The 23558-nt window shown below is 49.8% G+C and overlaps 1 protein-coding gene across 7 annotated transcripts in view; it reads right to left on the bottom strand.

The window, feature by feature from the left end:
* MYT1 (myelin transcription factor 1) overlaps positions 1-23558 on the bottom strand; it is a 65178-nt gene that overhangs the window by 23324 nt on the left and 18296 nt on the right. For 6 of the 7 annotated variants that reach the window (XM_030009331.1, XM_030009332.1, XM_030009328.1 and 3 more), the window contains exons 2-10: positions 21534-21634; positions 13415-13469; positions 11480-11510; positions 8097-8159; positions 7062-7309; positions 5401-6273; positions 4633-4767; positions 3118-3208; positions 1394-1507 (exon numbers count right to left, since the gene is read on the bottom strand). In XM_030009331.1, coding sequence (XP_029865191.1) covers positions 1394-1507; positions 3118-3208; positions 4633-4767; positions 5401-6273; positions 7062-7309; positions 8097-8159; positions 11480-11510; positions 13415-13469 — 1610 coding nt within the window. In that variant the 5' untranslated portion in view covers positions 21534-21634. The remainder of the gene's footprint in view (positions 1-1393; positions 1508-3117; positions 3209-4632; positions 4768-5400; positions 6274-7061; positions 7310-8096; positions 8160-11479; positions 11511-13414; positions 13470-21533; positions 21635-23558) is intronic. The other variant, XM_030009330.1, reaches the window with a different exon arrangement.

Here is a 23558-nt window from a genome sequence, read left to right as displayed (position 1 = left end):
GGAGGCCGGACATGATGGGGACACGTAGGGGCACCTTGTCCCCAAGGGGTTACTGGGGAAGAGGAGGCAGCGACAGCCTTTTTGCTCTCCCTCAGCAAGTGTCCATCTGGTTTGGGTCTCTTAGATTCCTTTTTTATTTTTTTCCCCTTTTTTTTCCTTTTTTTTTTTCCTTTTTCTCTTTTTAGGCAAAACACCAAGTTGTCAACCTTACACAAAACAATATTCTTGCAGGCTGCCGTGCTGTGGCAGCATTTTTCAACAGCAGTAGAAACTTGGGCATTACTCACTTACGGGACCCATGACACAGGATGGCACAAGAAGGCGTGAGGACCCCAGTTTAGCTCCGGTCCCCGCTGCAGGTTCATTGCAAAGGCACTGGGGCTTCTCCCCTGCCTGCAGAGTCCCTCTTAAAGACCCGCTTCTGCTGGGCTGCCTATCATGAATCAATTTGTCTTGCATATAAATTGTATATAAATGGCCTATTGTTATTCTCCTTCCCGTGACCTCTTTCCACCAGCAAGTCCTCGGAGCGGGAGCTCCTTGGAGCATGGACTGTCCTCGTGACGCGCTCAGAGCGCTCTACGCCCGGCACGGGCTCCGCTGCAAATAAATAAGTAATCGCCCTAAATGGCCTTTCCAAAGCACTGAGCACCAGTGCAGCGGGGTGCTCAGCAGTCCTGGGGAGTAAATAAATAAATTAATCAGACCTCGATGCCTTTGTGGGAGTGCTGCTCAGGGCTCGTACTGCGGTTTTTATCCTGCTCTCGTTGCAAAATAACTAACCATATTACAATCCATCTGTAGCCTCATGAATCACATCAACTACGGAAGCCAGCATCTATCAGGGACATCCTTAATGTGAGACAGCCCTTTCTCCCGGGAAGATAGAGACAGGCGAAATAACAAAATAAATGTGACTGGTTTGGAAATGAGTGGCGGGTTTCTCTCCCCTGAACCGTGCGGGCTAAGGAAGAAAAGCGGGCGGACTTACGCGAAACTGCCATCGAGTGATTTATATGTAGCCTAAATCTCCTCCTCCCCCTCCCCGAGCCCACCCTACTTATAATGCTAATATAATAGCCATCATTCTCTGGCAGTTTGCATTGCAGAGCGATCGGCACAAATGCCTTCTGCTGCACTGGTAAAACCCTTTGGCCTGTAGCCTCAGCATTAATTGATGCTACAGAAGCAATTCATTGTCCTCAATGCCCTCCCTGGGATCATCAATTAGATATCTCCCCACCTTGGCGAGACCTATGATCATAATAAGAGGACTCAGCAGTATCAAGATACAGCCGGAGGGAGCCGTGACGGCCGCTCTTGCGAGCGTGGCATCGCGGGGAGGGCTGGGGCGGCGCGGTGACGCGGCGCTGGGCTTCGCGGTCCCGTTTACCTGAGTATCCGGTCAGAATTGGAGCTGGTCTTCGAAGGATCACCAGACTGGGTTTGTTGCTTTTCATGCGATTTGGCTAATTTTTCAGCAGCAGCAATGGGGCACCCAGATAAACTGTGGGAGGTGGTTTTTTTTAAAAAGGAGGAGGAAAAAAGAGAGAAGGAAACCAAGCATGAGGGATGAGCATGAAAATCTTCATTTCAGAGATGCAGAACTGCACTGAGCCCGTGAGAAAAGTGTTTGCAATTTAAAGTTTTTTTAATTATCGTTATCCTAGCTTACTCTTAGTCTTGGCAAGCAGCAAAGCGCAAAATCTCTCCAGGATGAGCCCTTGAGCATCCCCAGGGGCCGGAGGTGGATCAAGGAGGCAGCTCCACCAGGCTGAGCACAGCAGGGGCAAAAGGGAAGGGGCTGGTTTCTTTGAGTGGTTTTAGCAGTTAAATGGTATTTTTGAGTTGTATTTATTTGGATCTTTTGCAGGGGCTGTTTGAAGGGAGCCTTCTGAGGAGCACTTGCGGGGAAACATTTGCACTTCTGATGTGCAACGGCTGCCAACGCGCCGGTGCCTGGGGAAGGTCAGGGGCTGTAATGGGTTTTGCTCACACACGCCCTACGTGTGAGCCTGGCTCTGCCTTTTTGGGACAGGTTGGCTCTTACGGCGATTGCTCAGGGAAGGTAAAAACCCCTCACAAGCAGAGCCCGCATGCTCCCAGCCAACCCCAAGCCATCATGGGCACCTTCATCACCAGAGCAGCCAGCACCGAGCGAACCCCAGCCCAGCCCCATGTGAAATTCTGGGCTCCGACCCCACCGGGTCTCAGCCCAAACCGTTGTGCCCAAAGCTGTCTCCATAACCCACTAACACCAGTGGATCACCTCATTCTCACTGTGATTGCTTGCTGCCTGCACCAAACCGAGCTTCTCAATTAACCAAGCAGATTTGCCTAATTTTCCTCTAGCAGCTACAGCTACGACAAAGCATCCACCAGGTTCCTCCCCGGCTGAATGAGTAACGACACAAACTCACCTCGTGCCTGCAAAAGCATCGACATTTGCAGAGCTGTCACTCTCTGCCAATTAAGCTCAAGTGCAACGAATGGTAAATCATAAATTCATGAGCGCATCCCTGTAGCACAAACTAGTCGGGCTTTTCGGAAGGTTTCTAGCTTTTAAGTGCACCATTGCCTTGCTTGCAACTTTCCCGTTTGTAAAAGTGTTCGAGTTTAACCAAAACCAGAACATGGGCTATAATTACAGGTCCCAAAGCTCAACCCTGTCCCCTCCTGATCACATTTGGGCTGAGGTCCTACAGCAAGAGGACTTCATTCCCAGCTCGTCAATAACTTCAGCCTAAATATTGTGGAATTTCCTAGAAATCCTGCTAGGTGCCACACCACCAAACACAAACGTCACGCTCCAGTCAGCCTCACCGGGCCCCCTCTGCTTTCCTAGTGCCAAACACCTCTTCCATGAACCCCCACCTGCATCTACCCCTTCATAGTCCCACCTGTGAGCCTGGAAGCATTGCTCTGCTTTATTGCCCAACCAGAAATCACTGCCCCGTCTTGCTTTCCCATACTATTCTTTGTCTTAGGGTCATCCCTGCTTTGCCCATCTTAGTTGCACCGTCTCTCAGTGCAAGAGTAAAGCCAAGGCTTTTGGGGCTGGTTGCCCTGCTGCCATCCTTGCCCTGGCCGTTATGGAGAAGAAGTCAAAGCTGGTACCTCCTGTGCGTGTTGCGGTTGCTGTTGACGTGACCCTGTCCTGTGCAGCCTGGCGTGGGGCATTTCAACACGTTCTCGTGCATCGCCAAGACTTTGGAGCGACAAGGGGAAGAGGAGAGGGGAAGGGAAGCAAAAACAACTTGATAAAAATCAGAGGAAAAAAAAAAAAAAAGACAAAATCATCAAGTCTTGTACACTGCTTTCCTAGAAATCAGGGAATGTGAAATGCTGTAATTAGAATTCATCTGCGTAGAGAAAAAAAGATTCACAAGGCAGCAGTGCTCAGGTCAGCACTAGATTAGCATCTCTGCACACAGCTTGGGCTTTCTCCTCGTTTGCTGATTGCAATCCCGTTTCCCCCGGCCAGCCCCTCCCGCCTGTCACTGTTTTGGAGCCAGGTCTCCCAATTTCAGGTAGTTTTAAGTGATTGAAGTTGTATCTCTGCTTTTATCCTTAGGACTAGTCTTTGTTAGATTTTTTTTTTTTTTTTTTATTTTAATCTTCAGGATTATTGCTTCCTGCAGCGCTGACCTTAAAAGTAAAGAAAATAATTTGATTTGCAAGCTTTTCTAAAGCACACAGCTTGTGTTAGTTATTTATTAATATTTTTTCTTGCATTCAAGCTTGTGTGAAGATAGCTGTACTTTCTCCTTGTTTCCTGCAGTTCTGTGTTTATGGCAGGTCTGCAACCTTTGAAATTACTGATAAGGAAGGGCTCCTTTTTTTTTTTTTTTTTTGGTCTATTATGCCATTATCATAAACATACAACATTGATTTTTATGTATATGTACAGGCAAAGCTATTTAGGATGCTGGTAGAGAGGTAGAAATAAAATCTCTCTCTGTGCATATATATATAAAAATCTGTTATGATGATGATAAATATTTTCTGTGGAATAGATGAATCTTGCTATAGCACCTTGTGAAATTTGCAGTGATGAGAGCGTAGGAGAAGACTCAGCTATCCTGCGCATCCTGAATGACTCCTCTCCTTTGCTATACGGCAACACCTTCCGCACATTTGCACAGGAAGAAAGAACAGTTTTCCCTTCTTCCCAACATGATATACCAACTAGGGAAAAATATGTGACATTCGGTGTAAAGATGAGAACTGCTTAACACACTTCTGGAGGTGGGCAGTCATTTTTAAAGCACTTCTTTGATTTTCAGAGAAGGGACCTCATTCTCCACAGGATGGTGCTAAAAATCTTTAAGAAGGGTAGGACTTCCTAGTAATCTCCATAGCATTTCCCATGAAGAGCGATAACACTCTGGTGGAGAGAAGCACCCTGGAACAAGTTGGAAAAGCACCATCCCATGCCAGAAACTCTGTTATATCCCAAGGATTAACATCAGGCTTGTGCTAGGGACTCAGTCATAAAATTCACATCATTTGGAACTATTTGGGCTGCCCGTTGGCCTTGAGACGGCTCTACCCATTAGGTGTGAAAATCCCCCTGGGAAATAAGGTTTCAGACTAATTTAAGCAAGCCTTGTTATGCCACCATGTACTCACTCTCGGGAGGGATCCTGTCTTTGTGCGGACAACCAGAGAGGCTGCGATGGTGAGGGTAGAGTCCCGTGACGTGGCCGGTCCCATCGCAGCCAGGAGTCGGACATTTGATTTCTCGCTTCTCGGGTCTTGAGGGATCTAGGGATTGTGGAAAAGAGCGGTGGGAAGCAGGTTAGCGGATTTGGAGGGGAAGAGGTGGAAAGGAGAGAGAAATTGCCGAGGATGCTTCCCACCGCTTTTCCAGTCAAACGGGGAGAAACCTTTGTGTTTGGGTGGTTTTTTCCTGAAGGTGGAATTGTAACACTGGAAGTTTCAAAAATTAAAATCGGCAAAGCTATTTGAGTAACTAACCCAGCTAGGAGCATGGAGCCGCTCACAGTGACCGAGCAGGCAGCCCGGCTCAGTGCCCGGGGGACTCCGCAGCCCCTGCCAAGTGCCTTGTGTTGCTGTGGCCAGACTCCTTCCACTGCTTTAAAACCCACTTGGATTTTAAACCAGCCCTGCTGCTCAGACTGAGATTTTCAAGGCCAACGGGCAATTTAGCCAGGCAATTCCCCTGCGGAGATGTAGAGCACACTATCATTTTGTGCATTTACTGTTGACCGCTAGGATGTCCCCGTCCCTCTGGGCACTGAGGATTTGTGGCTAAATTCCCTCTGTGGGCTGTGAAACCCCCCAGCAGCCTAGTTTTCACGGGGTGCTGAGCAGACAAGTTCAGCTATTTCACTGGGAATGGGAAGGAAGGAGACACGCAAAGGTTCGTCCCCGTACCTTTGCCGTAGTAGCTCTTTCGGATGCTGTCCAGCGGTTTGCTCTGTTTCTCGTCCACCTGGAAGTGCTTTACGTGCTCTCCTGGCAGCCGGCTGGGCTCCCGCACAATTTTCACCTGCTCGGCTTTCAGCGCGATGGCTTGTTCCAGCAGCCCCAGGTTCCCCCTCGTCATCATGTCATACATCTCTGACTCATCGGTCACCGCCGATTTCTGGGAGCGGGCGTCATCGTCTTTGTCATCGTCCGACCGGACCTCCACGATGACCGAGTACTCGGGCTTTGGGCTGAACTGCCCTTCACAGTGGCTTTTCTGGGTGTCCTGAGAAGTGTGAGGAGCTTCTTCGCAAATCACTTCAGGAGCCATCTCCTCCTCCTCTTCATCCTCCTCTTCTTCTTCCTCTTCCTCCTCCTCTTCTTCCTCCTCCTCCTCCTCCTCCTCCTCATCTTCCTCCTCCTCCTCATCCTCCTCATCCTCTTCTTCTGCTTCAGCCTTCTGCAGTTTGCAGGACTCCTCGCAGTTCACATCGTCCCGGTGCTCCGGACACAACTCGCTGCTGCGTTCACTGGTGACCTCGATGACCTCCTCCGCATCCTCCGTCTGGATGATGATCTCCTTGTCGCACTCCTCCTCCACCAACTCCTCTCCCGCATCCTCGTGGACCAGGTGCACAACGTTGGATGGCGGCTTGGAGACCTGCAGCTCGGCTTCAGGCAGCTGCCCTTCGATGGCGAGGGTTTCCTCCGCTATTTGGCCTAGGTTTAGGAGAGAGTTGGCGATTATTTCTTGATAGCTGCTATAGTTGGCCTTGCTGGGCCCAGACGTACTTGTTGCCGTGGTTTGTCCGTAATGGGTCGATTTTGCTGGGCTTCTCTCTGAGGGGGGGAAGAAGGAAAAGAAAGAAAAGGGGGAAAAGAAGGAAAAGACCAAAAAAAAAGGAGAAAAAGAAGGAAAAGAAAAAAGGAGGAAACGAAAAAAAGAGGAAAGGATAAAAGGAGGAAAAGGAAGTAATTATAGAAGCTCATAAACATCTTTTTGTCTCACTTAAGCTTAATTGAAACTAGATCCTGGCTGTTATACCCCTGGAGCAGCCTAATTTGTTGCACTTGGGAATGGCAGGTAGAAAGGGGATTTCCACGTGGAAGCTTTTGTGGGGCTTCCCAGGCTCACGCTGTCAGCAGCCGTCTGGCCCCCTCGCTCCCAGTGCTCCCCAAACCTGGGAGCGACGCAGTGCCAGGACCCTGGCTGGACACCCAGCTCATTTGCCTGTCACTCCTCCTCTTGGATAGCGGCCGGATCCGGCCAGGGGGATGGCTCCTGCACCGAAAAAGCCAGCCGAGCCCCTCGAGGCACCGATGCGGGACCCCGGGTGCCTTTCCTGCCGCCATCTGAGCCACGCGGCGAGCTCCTCCGTGCTTTGCATGGGGCTTTCCCCAGGGAGCATCCCTGATGGAAAAGCTCTCATTTTTAAGACACCGGAGACAATCTGTGCGTATCCCCTCTCAGCTTAACCAGAGCTTTGCCGTTGTGCTTCCACCGAACGTAATAATTGAAGGACCCATCCTGTACATAATTCAGAGGAGCTATAACTCCTGGTTATTAACACTCCCTGCCCTTTATTCATCTGCAGAACACAGCTCTGCAATCAATAATGATAAAGCACCTTCTGCTGGCTCGGGGCTGCGGGTCTCCTCCTGCTCCACCGCCTCCGCCTCGTCCTCCTCCAGCGTCCCCTCCGACTCGTCGGAGCCGGATTCTTCCTTCGCCTCGGCCTCCTCGCTGCCATCGCTGTCGACGTTGTAGCCTTCATCCAAGGCCAGCTTGAGCGGATGGGATTTTCTCTTCGACACCAGATGTTCGGCCTCCGCATCCTGAAGTTTCCTCTTCTTTGCTAGAGGGCAGCTTTGTAAACTGCAGATGGGATCAAGGAGCAGAGAGGAGGCATTGCCGAGTGAGAAAGGCATGGCTACGGCATCTGAACCAGTTAAGCAAAGGCAAGTGGGACAAATACACAAATACTAAAAAAAAAAAAAAAAACCAAAACATCCAGCAGCCCAGATTTTTAGCTGGTTTAACCCTTCGTGGCCAGAAGATCTGCTCTCAGACTTTGACTTTGTGCAACTATGTCAACTTTTCTCACAAGTCAGCGCACGGATGCTGGTCTCACTCCAGCAGTCTGGCCCACGGGCAGTTGTTGTCCAGGGAGCAGCAGGATCAGCACCTCCCAGTACCACTGCTGGTGATGGCCACCAGTGCCACCATGAAACCAGGCAGGGGATGCAGAACCGGCCGCTGGGGCATGTCCACCAACTGCTCCGCTTTCACCATTACAGGGTGGTGAAGACAACCATTTAAGGCTGGCACAGCCTCCAAGGCAGCCAGTGTGCTCTCATTTCCCCTCCCTGTCCGTAGAGGCACCGAGCAGACCAAAATCTCCGCTTGCCAACAGCTCCCATCAACCCCAGACACCTGAGCCAGGTACTTCTGCTGTGGTTTGGGGTCTGTGGGAAGGCTACTGTCAGCCTGGTGAAGCAAATCCCCCAGGATCCCTCGCGGACTGATGGAGACACTGAGAGAGGCTCTTTGGTGGGCCGGCGAGTTCAGTTGCTGCTCTGAACCAGCCTCTCTCCAGTGCAGGCCTGTCTTTGGGTTTCTTGCTCGTATTTTTCCATCCCCACTACCTCCAACCCAGCCTCACCTTCTGTGTCTTGCATACTTTCCACGGATGTGTCCTGAGCCGTTACAGCCTGGGGTTGGACAGCTTGAGAGGGAAACAAGCAACCATCAAGAACAGCGATAGGACTCGGAGAATTCATTTTTAATTAGAAGTGTATAAACTATGGTCAGTTAAACGGGTCCTGTTCACAAGGAACAAAATAACCGCAAAAGGGAAAATAATTTCCCTCAAATGGTTCAGCCTGTCCCTTTGAATTCCAAGGGAGGAGGGCAGGAAAGCAGCCTTGCAGTTTGCTAAAAATTAATGAAATCACTCACCCCATTTAATTAGATGAACGGTTCATTATAGTTTTATGATTATGTTTAATTAAAGATTTGCATGTGTAAGAGCAAGCTTTTAAAAAGCAGACAACTACTGCACTCTGCCTCCCCACTGCCACTCTTCAGTTTGCTTTTTCACTGGTGCAGGAGGAAAACATGGACTTTTCACTTACTCGATGGCTTATCAGGGGACTGGGGTTCCTTGCTCTAAGAAATGGGTGGCTTTTTGGAAAGAGCAGGCTGGGAGCGGCTCGAGGAGGTTTTATCCAGAGCACCTTGGGTGGAGATCACCGGGACAAAAATCCTCAAAAGCACCTCAGAGCCTCACTTTTGGGGGAACAGATGGGATTTAGGTGACCGGATCTCCCAAATCCCTGCATTTCTTCCTGCTGCTCTGCAGAAGAGGATGAGTTAAAGACTTCCAGGGAGCTCTGGGCAGCGCTCGCAGCCACTGCTGCCTTTGCCATGGGCTGCAGCGATGCAGCCTGCTTGCTGCATCCCTCGGCGCGGGGCCGCACGCCTCCCCTGCAGGGGTAATTAGTCCCAGCTCCAGGAGCTATAAGGGCTCCAGATAAGAGGCATTAAAGCAAACATTTTCTGGCAAAACCAGATTATGGCATTGATTATAGGATGCCCAAGTGACTTGCCTGACATCTGAGGAATTCCGGAGTCGTGTAGGATTAATAACCTCATTTAGCACCGTATCACCCTCGGCCCGGGAAGTTGGAAGTGCTAATGAAATCTCTCGATGACAGTGCAAAGGGAGAAGGCATCGCCAGCCCAGAGGGGATCTGGCCAGCATGTTATTCTTGGAGTAAAAGACACGGGACAACATTAAATAGTACCAAATGCCAAGTCAGGCTTTAGGGACTCAGAATTCCTGTTCTCAGCAGAGAGCTCAGCCCTTGCAGAAAGCTCAGGATAAGAAGGATCTGAGTGCACTAATGGATGCAGCAGCTCTGGGTGCACCGGCGGGTTATTAATGGCTCAACTCCCCAGAACACCGTGCACAAGTCAGATCGCTGCGTTCAAAGAATATAATTCAACCCAAAACCGGGACAGGAAAGGGCTGCTGAACTCTCAGGAGAGTAGGAATCTTTCCTTGAGGAGACAGGCTTGCTTTAGCTTAGCAAAGCTAATGCTAAGAGGGCAAATGATGGCAGCACGTCCCCTAAGGGGACACGGCTTTCTAGATGAGGCGTGGGTGTAAGCTGCACCTCCTGGGCCCTCCGAGACAAAGTCCCCCCTTCCTGCCGTCCCTTTTGCTCGTGGCCTGGTTTCAACCTGAGATGCTGAGCATCTTCCAACGCCATCGCTTGGGGGATGGCTCCCAGCTTTTTCGGCATGCACACGCAGCCCGAGCCCCGCCGTGCCTGGGGTCTTGCCTGCCAGCGAGGCATCCCTTCCCGAGCAAACCGCTCGAGGTCATATATAAAAAGATCTCATCCCGCTAATGTGCATAATTGGAAGAGGGAGCTCCCCTCTTCGCTGCTCCCTCTGCTGATGATCTGAAAGTCTATTTAATTTTAATTGCCCTCAGTCATGACTGAGGCTGCTCTGTACTGAGCAGCCCCAGACACACTTTAAGTGACTGCACGCCAAAAGACAGAGCAGTGTTTATGTTACCAGCGACTTGCCTGAAAAAGGCCTTATTCAGTGGGAAACAAGAGCAGCTCTGATGAAGATGTTACAGGCTTTTATAAGCTTTCCTGAATCAATTAAAGCTGATTCCCCCTCCCACCCCATTTTTGATGTGGTGAAATGAAACCTGCAGTAAAAAGTAAGTCAGAAAGAGCCAAGTGGTTCAGCATCGAGGTTTTCTGAAGCAGGTGGCGATTTGGGATGTCTCTGGCTTTGGTGAGTTGCTTTAATCCCTTGAAAAAGCACCAGTGCAGAGGTGCTGCTCGGCATGCTCTGGGCCGGGCTTTCCCATCCCCGCTCTCCTCCAGGGAGGTTTCACGTCTTTTTGGCAGGAGTCCCAAAAGGGGAAAGGGGCTTCGAGGGCTATTAAAGCCGCTCGCCTTCCCCGCAAGAGCCACCACACCGATCTGCTCTCCCCCTCTCCGCAGCCTTCATATGCTTGACAAAAGGGCCTCTTATTGTTATGCAGACGATGCCCTGCTTCCAATTAGTCGATTAATCGTCCAGTTATTCAGGCAATTAGGTGACAGCTGCAGAGATGGCTTTGTGGAGCACTCTGTCCTGCCCCTTATATATGTCACCTGCTCCAATTACCACCTCCACTCAAGTGTTCAGCAATAAAAGTTGGAGAAGTGGCATGCCCGCCGCTTGCTCCTCCTGTCTCTCCAGAGTAATAGGAGAGCGGAGGAGCAGAAATGCTCTGAAATTGGGTTGGTTAAGGTCCAATTACTCTTTGACACACACGGCTTTCTAACAGAGGCTGCTAGAAGAGGCAGCCCCTGCTATTAGCGCCTGTCCAGGTTAAAGACTCCTACCTCTTGCGTAAGCCCTTGTGCAAGGTTTAAAGGGAGCTTAGAGATGGGGGAGGCTGTTATTTATAATGAGAAGCTCTGGAAGGCTGCAGAGGCTTGCTCCGGCTCTTTTGGCTGCTGCTGTTCACGTGTCAGCGTTGCTAAATGAGCGACAACAGGACCTCGGTGACTCAACAGGGGACATAGGGCTGAAGGAGGAGTGTCCGGCATGAGAAGTGATGTGACACAACATTGTTTAGGGGCAACAAGAGGATGTAAAATATATGGAAAAGAAACTCCAGTTAGTAGGATGTTGTCCCTAATGATCCTGCAACAAAAAATGTGGGCATCAGGTTTTGCTGGGGTTTAGGTCTGGGGTGGGTCAGAGGATGGCTGGAGGGTCTTCAGTCTAATGTGACCCATCCAGAGCTTGTGTTTTCATCCCCTTAACTCCTGCGGTTCCTCTGCTGTGTGTTGCCAAGCGGTGCCCCGAGGACTTGGACACAACGAGGTGCCCACCAATACAAGACCCCCCCACCCCGTTAGTCCCATGGGTTTGGTCCGCTCACCCAGGTCCCTAAGGCCGTAAGGAGCCAGTCCCAGCACGGGGCCTCCCCTCCCTCCCACCGCCGAGGAGGAGCAGGGTCCTTACCTCACCTCCTGGCCGATGAGCTCCGTGGGCACTGGGCAAAGGGGCAGGATGCAGCAATGGAAACAAACACAAGGTCAAAAACACAACAGGGGTGCCTGCCCCCCCAAGACCTTCCCCTTCTCTGGGGGATCCTCTCCTGCCTGCAGCTGGGTTTCTATTGCCTCCTCCGGCATCTCGTTTGGGAAAGACAGGGAAAATCTATCCCACCATCATTTACTGCATGCCAGCCTGTAGTAAATCATAATCCTGCCTCGTAAATCCTCATGCCTGTGCTTAATTTCAAGCACGTGAGTGCGTGTTTGCAGCATCAGGGACAACCTCTCTCTCTCTAAATACATGACGACTTTAAAGTCAATGGCGCTATACTGATATACATGCATATAACTCAAACACTTTTAAGTAAAGACTGAGTTCTCTAATGCCGCCTTCTCTATGTTTCCCTTTAAAATATGCTCCTCAGTTACTTTTTGCAAAGTTCACTACTGTTTTGCTGCAATGGCCACATTTACCTCTGTAACATCAACAGGCACAGCCACATTTTTCTCCTCCTTTTGTCACATGAGACTGATGTGGGAGCCCCTGCCTATGCTTAGACACATGGTAGGGGATATGTTACTTGGCTTTTAGGGTAAACTATAGTTTGTAGGGGTTTTAGGGATTAATCCCCACTTGCGAACAAGAGGACTTCTCACCGCTTACAGTAACAACATACAACAACATGGCATCACTGCTGAAACCTTACATCCAGCCAGGAATCCAAATAATCAGGAGGAAAAAAACCCACAACACAAGTCTAAATTTGCCCAGGCTAAAAACCATAACACGTTTGCTCAATTTGTTTGAGCTAATTGGGTTTCCTGGGATCCAGCTCCCGGTGGGATGACTCACAAGCTTCAACAAACTGGAGGCAGTGGCAAGTCCCAGGGTGTATGCAATAAATTACCTTTTCACATCAAGAAACCCAGATTCAAATGTGGGGAAGGCAGGGTGTGAGAAAATAAATAGAATCAGGGCACTCTCATTAGCAACCTGAACGAGCACCTTTATGTACATGCAACAAAGCCATGAAACCCAAATATCCAAGCTCAGTTCAGCACAGTTGGCAGCATCTGGGTTTTGTTTTTAAAAAGATGCAGATGCTGAGAAGAGCAAGGAGGAAGGTGGGTCAGGACAAGGGAAGGTGGTCCAGCACAGCCATGTGGGTGACGCTGCAGTCCCTACAGCCATTACACTTTTTTCAGCCAGCCCTGTTTGTTCCTAACTTCCAGCCACCTTTGCAATTCATGGAAGAATCCACGGCCACAAAAAGGAGCCAAAATGGAGAGGCTGGTCCGTAACCATCACATGTGGCTCTAGGACCACCTGAGGTGACACCCTGTGCTCTGTATCAGAGCACCTCGCCTTCTCCCAGAGAGAAAGCATGCAAAGAAAGCCTTGCGTGCTTTTTTCAAGTTGGAAAATAAATAGCAATCAAGCTTTGCATTAACAAGGTGTTTGTCCTCACGTCCCTGCCGGGGGACGGCCCCATTTGCTTTTCCAGCATGCACTACTTCTGCCAGGCACTCTCAGATGTGCAACTTCAAAGCCGCTGGCAGAGTGTGCATGATGAAAGCCCCAGGAGCTGATCTGAAGCTCCAGTGATTGTGATCCCCCTAAAGCAAAGCATGCAAAGGGGCTTTATTTTTTCTGCCTTTTTTTTTTTCCCTTCTCCTGGGTATAGGAAATGAGGGTTAAATATTATGAGGACCTGCAAAGGTTTGTGGTTGGGAGTTTTCCAGGTTTGTAGACAAATTTTGGTGGGGTTAGAGACAAGGCAGTGAGCATAACTTAAAGGGTTAAGCCTGGACCTGAAAAATCAAAGCCTATTTGGAACAAGCGAAGTGCAGGGAGCTCAGGTCTATACCTCCCCGCGCTGCAGGATAACCAGCTGCTTACCTCTGATAGACTTCGATCGCGTGCGTGCTCTCTTATCGTCATTTTCTAAACTCATCTGGAATGGAAAGAAAAGATAATTGTTGAAAGATAACAAGAAAATTATTGTTAAAGGACAATCTCATGTGGTTTTTGCTCTGTGTAAATACCTGGGCAGCAGGGTTTCCCATGTTTTTGAGACAGAGGTTTCTTGCATTGATTTTATCGTTCAACCCATAGTGCCCAAGTTTAGCAACCTTAAATTAATTTCCACATCCTGGGACACAACAAGGACTCTCTGCTGGTTGGGTACCGCAGAGGGACAAACACCCAGATATGATGGCCTGTGATGGAAAATGGCTGTGCCCGAGAGATCACCTGTTAAGGGCAGAACTGATTTCTCTGGATTTACACCACAGAAGTGCTGTCAGCACCTAGGTAAGTAGCCCGCATGTATTCAGAAATCTCTGAATATGCAGCCGAGCTGATCTCATGCCCCGGAAGGGCAACTTTTCATGTAGTACCCTAAAGAGCAACCTCTCCTCTCTGCTTAAATTTGTCACAGAAGGTTGGATCTCAATAACCCCTGCAACGTGGACATCAAACAGGAGGGTCTGTGGGGAATACGGGCATGAATAAGTAACACTGGGGACTTCAAAGTGCTTGATATTAATTAAACATCACAACATGCCACAAGGTAGCGGAAGGCTGAAGTGCAGCATGGGGTCTGCACCCGCACCCGGCGTCGGGGGGAGCTTTGAAATCGGGCTGTGCCTGGAGGTGGGAGCAGCAAAAGCAGGGGATCTCCACGGCGGGGCAAAAAGACATAACCAGAATAATAGAAGTGGGATTTCCTTGAAGTCGTCAGTGAAGTTGCTAAAGTGGTCAAAGAGCTGATTTTACATCTCACCCTTGACACAGATGCTCTCCCTGCAGGCAGGTGTATTTGGCAGCAAATGCCCAGGGGGTACGCAGGATCGGGGTGTGAGCAGGGACGTGGGTCAGAGCCTGGTCGGTTGGGGACAAGGTGATTTGGGTTTTATCACAGTGTTACCATCTGGGATGTTTCCTCCTGGGGTAACGAGAAGGAGAGGAAAGGCGGGGGAAAGGACCATTTCCAAGTGGAATTTGATATAATAAAAACAAATTTTCTTTGGAGCATCCTCTACAAGTCCCAGCTGGAGAGGGATGCAACCAGCTCCCGTACCATCCCAAAATAAGGAAGCTCCACAGCTAACCCTCTGGCACCCCAAAAGAAGGGGGCACACGAGCGGCTGCTCCCCTTGCTCAAGGAGCAGGAAGGGACACAACGTGCAAAGCACGTGCTGCTCCGGTGGCGGTGGGGACGATGCACGCACGACGTCTGCCACCGCATCCCCGTGTGTGCCTTGAAACTCTTTCTTGATGGCTGCTGCTCACAGTCCCCAGGAGAAGGGGCCGGAGGTCCTCACCCATCCCTCTCGAAGGATGCACTGCTTGGTTTGGACCTCTCTTGTCCTTCCTGAGGTTTGGAGGTGGCAAGGAGGGAGGGAGGCTGTTGGGCAGGCAGGGAGAGGGGACAGAGGTCCCCAGCCGATGGGGCACCGCAGCTGAAAACACCTCAAAGGGGAGGGATGGAATTTCCCCCGGTGCCCCTTTCCCTCCCACTGCCACCTTCCAGAAATGCAGCGTTAACACGCAACGATTTATGTGATTTGTTAGATGGGGACATTGGAGAGGGCAAAAAAAAAAAAAAAAAAGGGAAAAAAAAAATCAAAACCTGGAGCAATTTATGCGTCCTGTCAGCATTCAGCTCGTGGCACCACAGTGTCGTGCTCCACGTTTATTACAATCTTCCCAATAACACAGCAGACAATTACTATAATTTCTATTTTTAAAGCCCCGGTTCCCTGCGGACCAATGGCTCACGTTTAAAGTGTGGAGAGGAGCAGGTGTCAAAGGGACTTCATTACATTTATGAGCCTTTCAACGTCGGCGTGCGCTGAGCGAGCTAGCTAATGCCACCGCCGCATGCCGACAATACGACTAATACATTTGATTGCTTGGAGCCTGCCTCCAACCAAAATGAATTTCAGAGAGGGCTTTTTCTTTCTTTCTTTCTTTTTTTTTTTTGACAGTTTTCCCAGGGAATTGGCACGTGTTGGGCTGGTGCCTTGGCAATATGGGTTTCCTGCAGATAAATTATTCAAAGCTGCAGAGGAGGGCAGGCTGTGGGCAGCGTAATGGGCACCGCCTGCAACATGCCAGCACCAGCCAGCGGAGCTGATGGCTGTGGCACTCATTTCCAAAAAGAGGTAGGGCTGAGACCCTGTGGGGACAACAAGAGAAAAGCAGAGCAAAACTTCAATTTTCTTAAACCTGCCCTTCAAGGACAGGCAGGTGGGAAGGGCTCAAGCTGCTTGTCTATAAATGGGAGAGATCCCATTTCATGTGACATTTGTCTTCAAAAAATTAGGTATCACATCTGAGCTAACCTCCAGGCTCCTTACTACACCATAGCACCTCCTAAAGCAATTCCTTTGCCTTCGACACCTCCTTCAAGCCAGGATGAAATGCCCCGGGAAGACAGGAGCACACTCGGTCACCGCGCAGGCAAAGGGGACAAGGAGCCACTTAAGGCAAGGACGGACCCAACCTTGCTAAGGACCGAACAGTGGAAAAGCCAAAAAAGCTGCCTTGCTTGGCCTACAGTAAAAAGCAGCTTTTAAAAAAACCTGAAACACCCAAACCCAAAAACTAAGTTATTGGGGCTTTTTCTCCATAGGGAATACCCCATTACTTGGTTAGAGAACTTGACGCAGCCCCACCGCTGCATATTTATAATGTTTTGCTTCAGCACCGGAGGCATGGGGTGGGCTCTGCACTCCCAGGCTCTGTTTTCTACCATCACGCTCCTTTTCTCAGCTTAAATCAACAGCAGCAGCATCCTCAAAAATCTTCATTTCCCACCAAAGTGCAGAAACACCAGGAAAAAGATCCATTTCTGAGCTCAGCCCCTGCTCCTCCCAGGCAACTTAAATGAACTGACGTGCCCATTACTGTGCTCCTGGAGCCTCCATGGTTATCGGGCTCGGATGCATGAAGGTTACATGAAACCACTGTCCTTTATTGTTCACCTCCTCAGCGAGAAGCCCTCTAGACAGATCGTTTTAACGTGAAATTTCAGGTCACATAGTGCATGTTTGCAGTCTTGGAGACTGACGGGGTATTTTCATTTGTTCTCTCTCTTGCTCGCATAATAGCCAGGCTGAGAAGCTATCTGGATTTCACTCTTATTATTTTAACTCTGAATGGCAAACAAAGCAATCTGAAAGGAAACCTGCAAATAAATTATTGCTACCAGATGCCAGCCTCAGAGCATGTTAGTCCAGCTAAAAAAGACAGAGGTTTATTCCGCTCCTCCTCACCTTATTGCGGGATTTTCTCTCACATTAAACCAAAACAAGCATCTAGCAGGTTTGCTAACCCAACACCACAGGACAATGCAGTGGAAAGGACCCTGTGCTGGGTCTCGCGTCAGGATTCAGCTCCATGCTCTGCCACTGACGGTCAGGGTAACCTTGAGAACATCACTTCATCTCCGGGTGCCCCTTCTTTATATCTTCTCTCTAAAGATGCTTTGGTGCAGGGGCTATTTCTTACCATGCGTTTGCCCCACACTAAGGAGCTTCCTGACATGACTATAATACAAGCTATACTGATGATGTCCTGGTGCTGCAAGTCTAAATCAATGAGGTTCAGACAGAGAAACTTGAAAGACAGTTTAAGCTGAGTACAATGTGAATTTTAACAGCTTGCTTCTACAGTAATGGTCTTGCTCTGCTGCCAAGACTACAGCAATACAGCGCAGGAACAGCAGCACGGATCTGAAGTTTAATTTTATGGAGTACCTACAGGGTTGATATTTTCTTCTTTCTTATCTTAATACACATTTCTTTTCCAATGGAAGACCGAGGTGCTAACATAAAACCGCTGGAGCCTCCCATGCACTGATGCCCAGGTGTGCCTGGGCTTCGACAGCTCTATGCAAATATGCCATTAAGGGCCACGCTGAAATTCCCCACGGTCAGCGGTAATACTTTGTATGTATTCAAGAGCACCACGGAGCTCAGAGAAAATAAACACGCTGAAGAAGCCTTCAGCTGGACAAAGGGAGGTGAGGATTCAGCAGGAATATTTATTTTACTCAGAAAGCAGCAGAGCTTCCATCAATGCTTATTTGTGGATATAGCAAAATGCCATTTGCAAGAAGCTGTGTCTGAGCTTTAGAGGGACAGACGGACAGACAGAGCCTCTATTTTTAGTTAAAAAATCAAAACCTGAATTTGCCTAGCAGCAGGTAAAGCAGGAGGAGGAAAATGCCAGAAGAAATTACATTTTTTCCTACAGAATTGTTGAAAAGTGGTTTTCTACTTGGTCCTTCCCCTCTTCCCGGTCCAAAAGCCCCTTCTTCAGCTCCTGAAGGGAAAAGGCAGTACTGACCACCCAAAAGAGGTAGGAGCCCACCACACCTCACTCTACCCTGGCCGTGCAGAGTCAGAGGATGGTCCAACTCCCACAACCCCGTTTCAGGGCTGGGTTCAAAGCCAGGATGAGGGAAGGGAAGGGAGGAGGATGCTGTGTGGGAAGTCTCCAGCATCACCAACCTTGTCCCAGCAAATTCCTTCAAGCTCTCACCAGGGAAGATTTATTTGCTGGTTAATTTGCACTGTTATCCACTGCTCCTTTCCTACCCAAGGATTGCTTTATCAGCACGAGCCAATGAAGGGAGCAAACCCTGAGGTCCAGCTGGATGTAGACTATGGGCCAAATCACAGCCAGGCAGAAAAACTGCTCCTCGGCACCCACCAACCGGTGAGGATGGGTTTGAATGACCTGTCCTGATTTCTCCTCCCTCTGGTTTTTTTTTGGTGGTTTTTTTCCCACCCCATAAGGAATCCCCCCCTTGGCTGCTGCAGCAGAACACAGGGTGGAGAGACCTGGATCTGGGTCTCCAAATCTCTCCCGCTTGCTCCCAGCAGAGTGCCGTGGCATCATCAGTCCTTGCCAAATATGAAAAGGGCTTCATCCCACTGGGCTTTCTCTAGGTGTTAATTTTTTAAAAAAAATAAATAAGTAAGGGGTGATGAAGGAAGAAATACCCTTGATCAAGAGCCTGCCCCTACTTTTTAAAAAGGCTCAATAGTAGCTCCCAGTTGCTATTTTATAACCACACTCTGAGGTTAGGGTATTTTTTTTTTCCCTTCTTCCTTTAGGGTCTTCCTTGCTGCTTGATTTAAATCCTCCTGACATTCCACCTATTGTGAGTCCCATCCTCGGCTGAATAAACTACCGTCTGCCTTTTGCTTTTTGACTGCTTCCAGGAAAGGACACCCTGCGCAGTGTTCTCAGGCTTGGAGTCGGGGGGAGGATTTTGCCTTAACATCTTTAGATGCAAAACCGCAGCTTGTACCCACCTCAAATTAAACATCGCAGCTGTGTCACAAACATCCTCCTGAAGCCGTGCTGTCAGTTTGCATTTGCAGAAAGGGTCCAACCCCAACCCCCACCCCCAAAAAAAAGTCCAACGCTGCGAATGAAACGCTTACCAAGTGCTAATGCTCTGTGGCGATAGCAGAGGCATCCTCTGCACAAGGGAAGCGGACCAGAAAAGATGCTCCCGAGCATCACGTTTGACACAGCCGCAGCTGTATCGTGTGCCTCTGCAGTGCTGACATTCGAGCATTAGGCTGGGGTGATTTCATATGCGGTAGTTTAAGTTGACATATACTTCCCTCTTGACTGTTTGAAAGTGCTACAACACGCAATCCAAACGCCATTTCACGCGCGGAGAGACCTAAGTGGCTCCGTACGTGCAAACAGCTCTTACGCCAGAAGAGGAGGGGTGGGGAAGGAAAAAAAAAACCTGAAATATCACAGTTCTTCAACCCCATTGTTTTCAAGCTCGGTAATAAGCTGCCTTTTTCATAAGATAATCCTCGAGTGGCACAATGCGAGGCGATTGCTGAAGTGAGCTACGTGCGTATCTCCAAAAAGGACTGCAGCAGCCGGTGCTCGTGGCCAGGGGTGGGATCTGGTGGCCCCATCAGCATCAGCCCTACCCGTCCTAACAGCAGCCAGCCTTCAGCAACAGCCTGCCTGCCCCCAGGACCCCCAGCTAGCTCACCGTGGCGCGGGGAAATAGAGAAGATTTGGGAGAGAAAGATTCATTTCTCCATCAGTCACCGTGGTTCCAGGCCGAGCGCAAGCAGGAGCGTCCATGCGGACGGTCTCAGCTGGCTCCGTGCAGAACGTACCTCTCCTCAGCACTCTTCCGAGATCTCATTTCAGACCTGTCATGGGAAATTTTATCCTGCACCTGGACTTCTATAGAGGCAAAAATAAATATATGAACCTGCCCCGCATCCCATTGTCCTTCACCGTTGTGCATCCTGTGGATTACGAGCTGTAACTGGCATGAAAAACTACATTTAAATACAATATGTATTTATGAGCACGCATGCAAGCGCAAGCGTGCCCACACGGTGCAGATCTGAAGGTTAGAGAGGGATGGAGACCTGTGAGGTTAGAGGGCTGCACACAATATCCAGGCCTAAACTATCTGAGGTTCAACTGGATTTCAGGAAAACATAGCAGAAAAATATGCTACTGCACTGATATGCAGAGAAATATTTTTTAAATTTGCCTAAATGGATTTAAAGTAACACATGGGGAAAACTGCTCATAGAGAGCCAGTGATAGCCTTATCAAAGCCAGCCTCCTCCTTCCCCCTTCCCATTCAAGTTTAATTTGGCTTTTATAACAAAGAGCCAGAATTCACCCAGTGCTCCCTCACACACCTGAGGCTGACAGGCTCCGTCTTGCAGCCAGAGATACGCAGGATCAGGCCCTCCTGTACACTCGACATCCCGCGGTGCGACTCTTTGTAGACCTGGCTTTGCAGGACCAGCACTACCACCTCCAAAAGCTGCAGCTCCCCAAATCCTGCTCCAGCATCAGATGCTCCCTCCCCACCTCCTCCTCTTGCCCCCGTTAAAACACAGATAAGCAGAGCTGGGGGTTGCAAGAACTGGTTAATATTAGCAATGTGCTTGGCAGAGGCAGAGTGCTAGGTGAGCACCAGATACTAGGAATATTACCTTTTGTAATCATTGCTTTATTAACATAAAACAATCTTATTAAATCTAATCTAAGTGCTTATTTGGCAGGTTCAATAGAAAAGCCTTAATTGAGCTCGTTTTAAATATAGCAACAACTGCTTACTCTGCTTTCCAAGAAGGTGTGAGCTTTCCTGGTGACACCTGCTTGCAGCTGACAGCTTGTTAGTGAAGAAGGATGTTTTTTAAGGCTGGATTTTTGCTGGTTTGGGGTTTTCTCAGGGCTCGGTTTATTTGGGGATACAGGAAGAGTCGGTAACATCAGTCACCCAAGGAGGGCTTTCTCCACCGCCCAGGTGGGTCCATCCATCCATCTGAGATGGTGCCTCACTACCGAGAGGCCAAAATGGGACGGGAAGTGCCATTTGCGTCGTGAGCAGCCCAGTTCTATACTTAATTAAAGCTTCCTAATCTGCTGGCAGTGAATCTGCCGGGAGGTTTGACAGCCTTGGCTGGACCTCTTTCATTAGCCACAGCTGCAGCAGTAAATGAGCGGCTCTGTTGAGCCCCCAGGAGCTGCCTGGGCTCCCGGTGGGGATGAATGCCTCACTTGTCTCCTCCAAAGGCACCACGGCTTCACCTGGCGTACGAGGGGCTTCTTCCGACCAGCCGGCGCCTTGGAGAAAGGGCTTATTTTAACAGGCCTGGGACTGACCTAAATATCAAGATCTGAGCCATCCTTGAAGGATGGGACCGGAGAGGAAGGCAAGGATTTAAATAGCTGAACTCAAAGCCAAATCTTGACAGCTGGAAGCCCTCTCTGCCTGGATTCACCATGCAGAAGGTTTGGCTGTAGCAAGGAGACAGAGATTTCCAAGTCCTGCCCGTCGCTTTGGGTACCAGAAAGTCTCCATCCCCCCCTGGACCACCTGGTCCATAAGGGCTGGAGCAGCACGTGGCCCTCGCCCTGTGGCCAACACGTGGGGCGGGAGGTCACCGTACCAAAAAAGTACATGCTTGTGGAGGACCGAGGGCTTTCTGCTCACCTTGATGTGTGTGCCGTGCAGGCTGGCGGCTCCCTCGCAGCTGCTGATCTTCTCTCCGCAGGTCCACCTCTGATTCAGCAGCTCACCCCGAAACTCATTTTCTGGGGAGAGGAAGAGGAACACGGGGTTAGGACGCAGAGTCAGCCCAGCACCCCATCAGCAGCATCAGCCGGAGGTGAAAATGCAATATTTATTCCCTACCTGCTTTCTTTAATGGCCATACAAATCCTGCCTGAGGATCTCCATGCCCCGAGCAGGACCCCAGAGTGCCATGCCAAGGCCAAGAGCCCCAACCATGAAGAATTCACGTGTGCACCCTCCGCCTACCCCGAACACCACAACACTGCTCAGCTTGGTCCTCACTTGGAAAACACAGTATTAACAGCGAGTGTCACTGGTGGACTGGGCAAGGCAGCTGCCAGCACCGGCCCAGGAGCCTCGTGGCGCCCGTGGCAGCTGGCAAACGGCTTCTCCCTTACACCCTCTTCTTTTTCCAGAGATAAAGTTAATATTTATTCTTTCACAAAAATTTTCACGTGTATAGCAGTAGATGGAACCCCTTAGCTGGGCATCACTGAGAGCCGAGTGGGGTCCCCACACAGGTTTCCGTGACAACTCTTGGTGACACCAGCGTTTTGGGAGTGGGTCATAACAGCGATATGCAGTGAAGGTGCAAAACAAGGGTCTCGAAGTTAAAGCTCCCAGACACAGAGCTGCTTTGGGAGCAAGGGAGAGCAGGCAGAGAGGAACCTCCATCTGAAGAGAAAGATTATGGGAAATACATACTTTACAAGCAGATTCTTGGCACTCTCCCTTCATCTAGTACAACTCCAAGGAGCCAGCATCGGCCCTGCCGCACACGGATGGATCTGCAGCAACTGGACCAGCGCGGAGGAGCTGCCGTGGCACGAGAACTGCGTGGCACAGCTTCCCCTCCGGTGCAGTTATTGCTCACGGTGATGAGATCAAGAGCGTTTGCCCCCAGACTCTGGCCTTCGGGCTCCCAGCGTCACAGCTCACCTTGGCAAACTGTTGTCGCTGTGGGCGCCGGTGCCGCGAGTCTTCCCCTCGCATCTTTAATTGCGGCTCCCTCTGGCATTGAGTACTGAATAATTTACTGCCTGTTCTCCGAGTCTTGCTCCATTCATCTTCTACCACTGATGCAAAGGAAAAAGGAGAGCATCCCCCAGAAGGAGGCACGTGAGGAGTTACACACGCACCGGCACGCTCATTCATCTCTGGCTGCTAATAGCCTGGGGAAGAGCTCAGGGCAGAGGCTTCGTTTCCTCTGCCAAACATGCTCCCATGCTTCCTTGACTTGATGTTTCTATTATTGGGGTGATCGCAAAGACAGGGAGAGCAGAGAGAAGGCTCATACACGCTAAAGGAAACCTGTGGAAGGTGGGTGTTTCCAGCAACGGATAACTTGCTGAGCGTGTGGGACAGTAGCTGAGCAACTTTGGATCCGCTCTGCCACAAAGCAGCTTTTAGGAGAACATGCAGAAAATAGCTAGGGCATTTATTCTTCCCCTGCCCGTGTCTGTTCTCTATCTACAAGACGTTAAGGAACAACCAGTATGTCCCACAGTGCTCTTGCAAGAATAAGTACATTGAAAGACTGGGATAATTCGATCCTGTGGTGATGTGCAATCCAAGTTAGTGCCTAAGATAGATGACCATGAAAGTCACCTTCATGTATTTGTCCTAAAACAGAGCTGTTCTGAAGCCAGGAGGGCAGCTGGGGGGACTTTTCTAGGTCTCAGAGGAGAAACATCTGTGTTGGAGACTCCACTCCAAACCCTGTCTGAAACACTGTGTTCCAGCCTGGACCCACAGGAAAGGCACAGGGCTTGGAAACAAAATCCAAGAGTTGCTGAAACATTATTCTGCTTTGGAGAAGCTCCGAGGAAAGGGAGCAGGGAGGCACAGATGGCCAGGCAGATGATGAAAACTAAGCAAAATGTGGGAAAGAAGCTAGGAAGGAACAGAAGAAAGGAGAAGAGAGGGCAAAAAAACCCCATCAAA

Source organism: Aquila chrysaetos, chromosome 3 (assembly GCF_900496995.4).
Source record: "Aquila chrysaetos chrysaetos chromosome 3, bAquChr1.4, whole genome shotgun sequence".
Classification (NCBI taxonomy): Eukaryota; Metazoa; Chordata; class Aves; order Accipitriformes; family Accipitridae; genus Aquila; species Aquila chrysaetos.
Note: the sequence above shows the minus strand (reverse complement) of the source record. Positions and strands in the feature narration are given on the sequence as shown.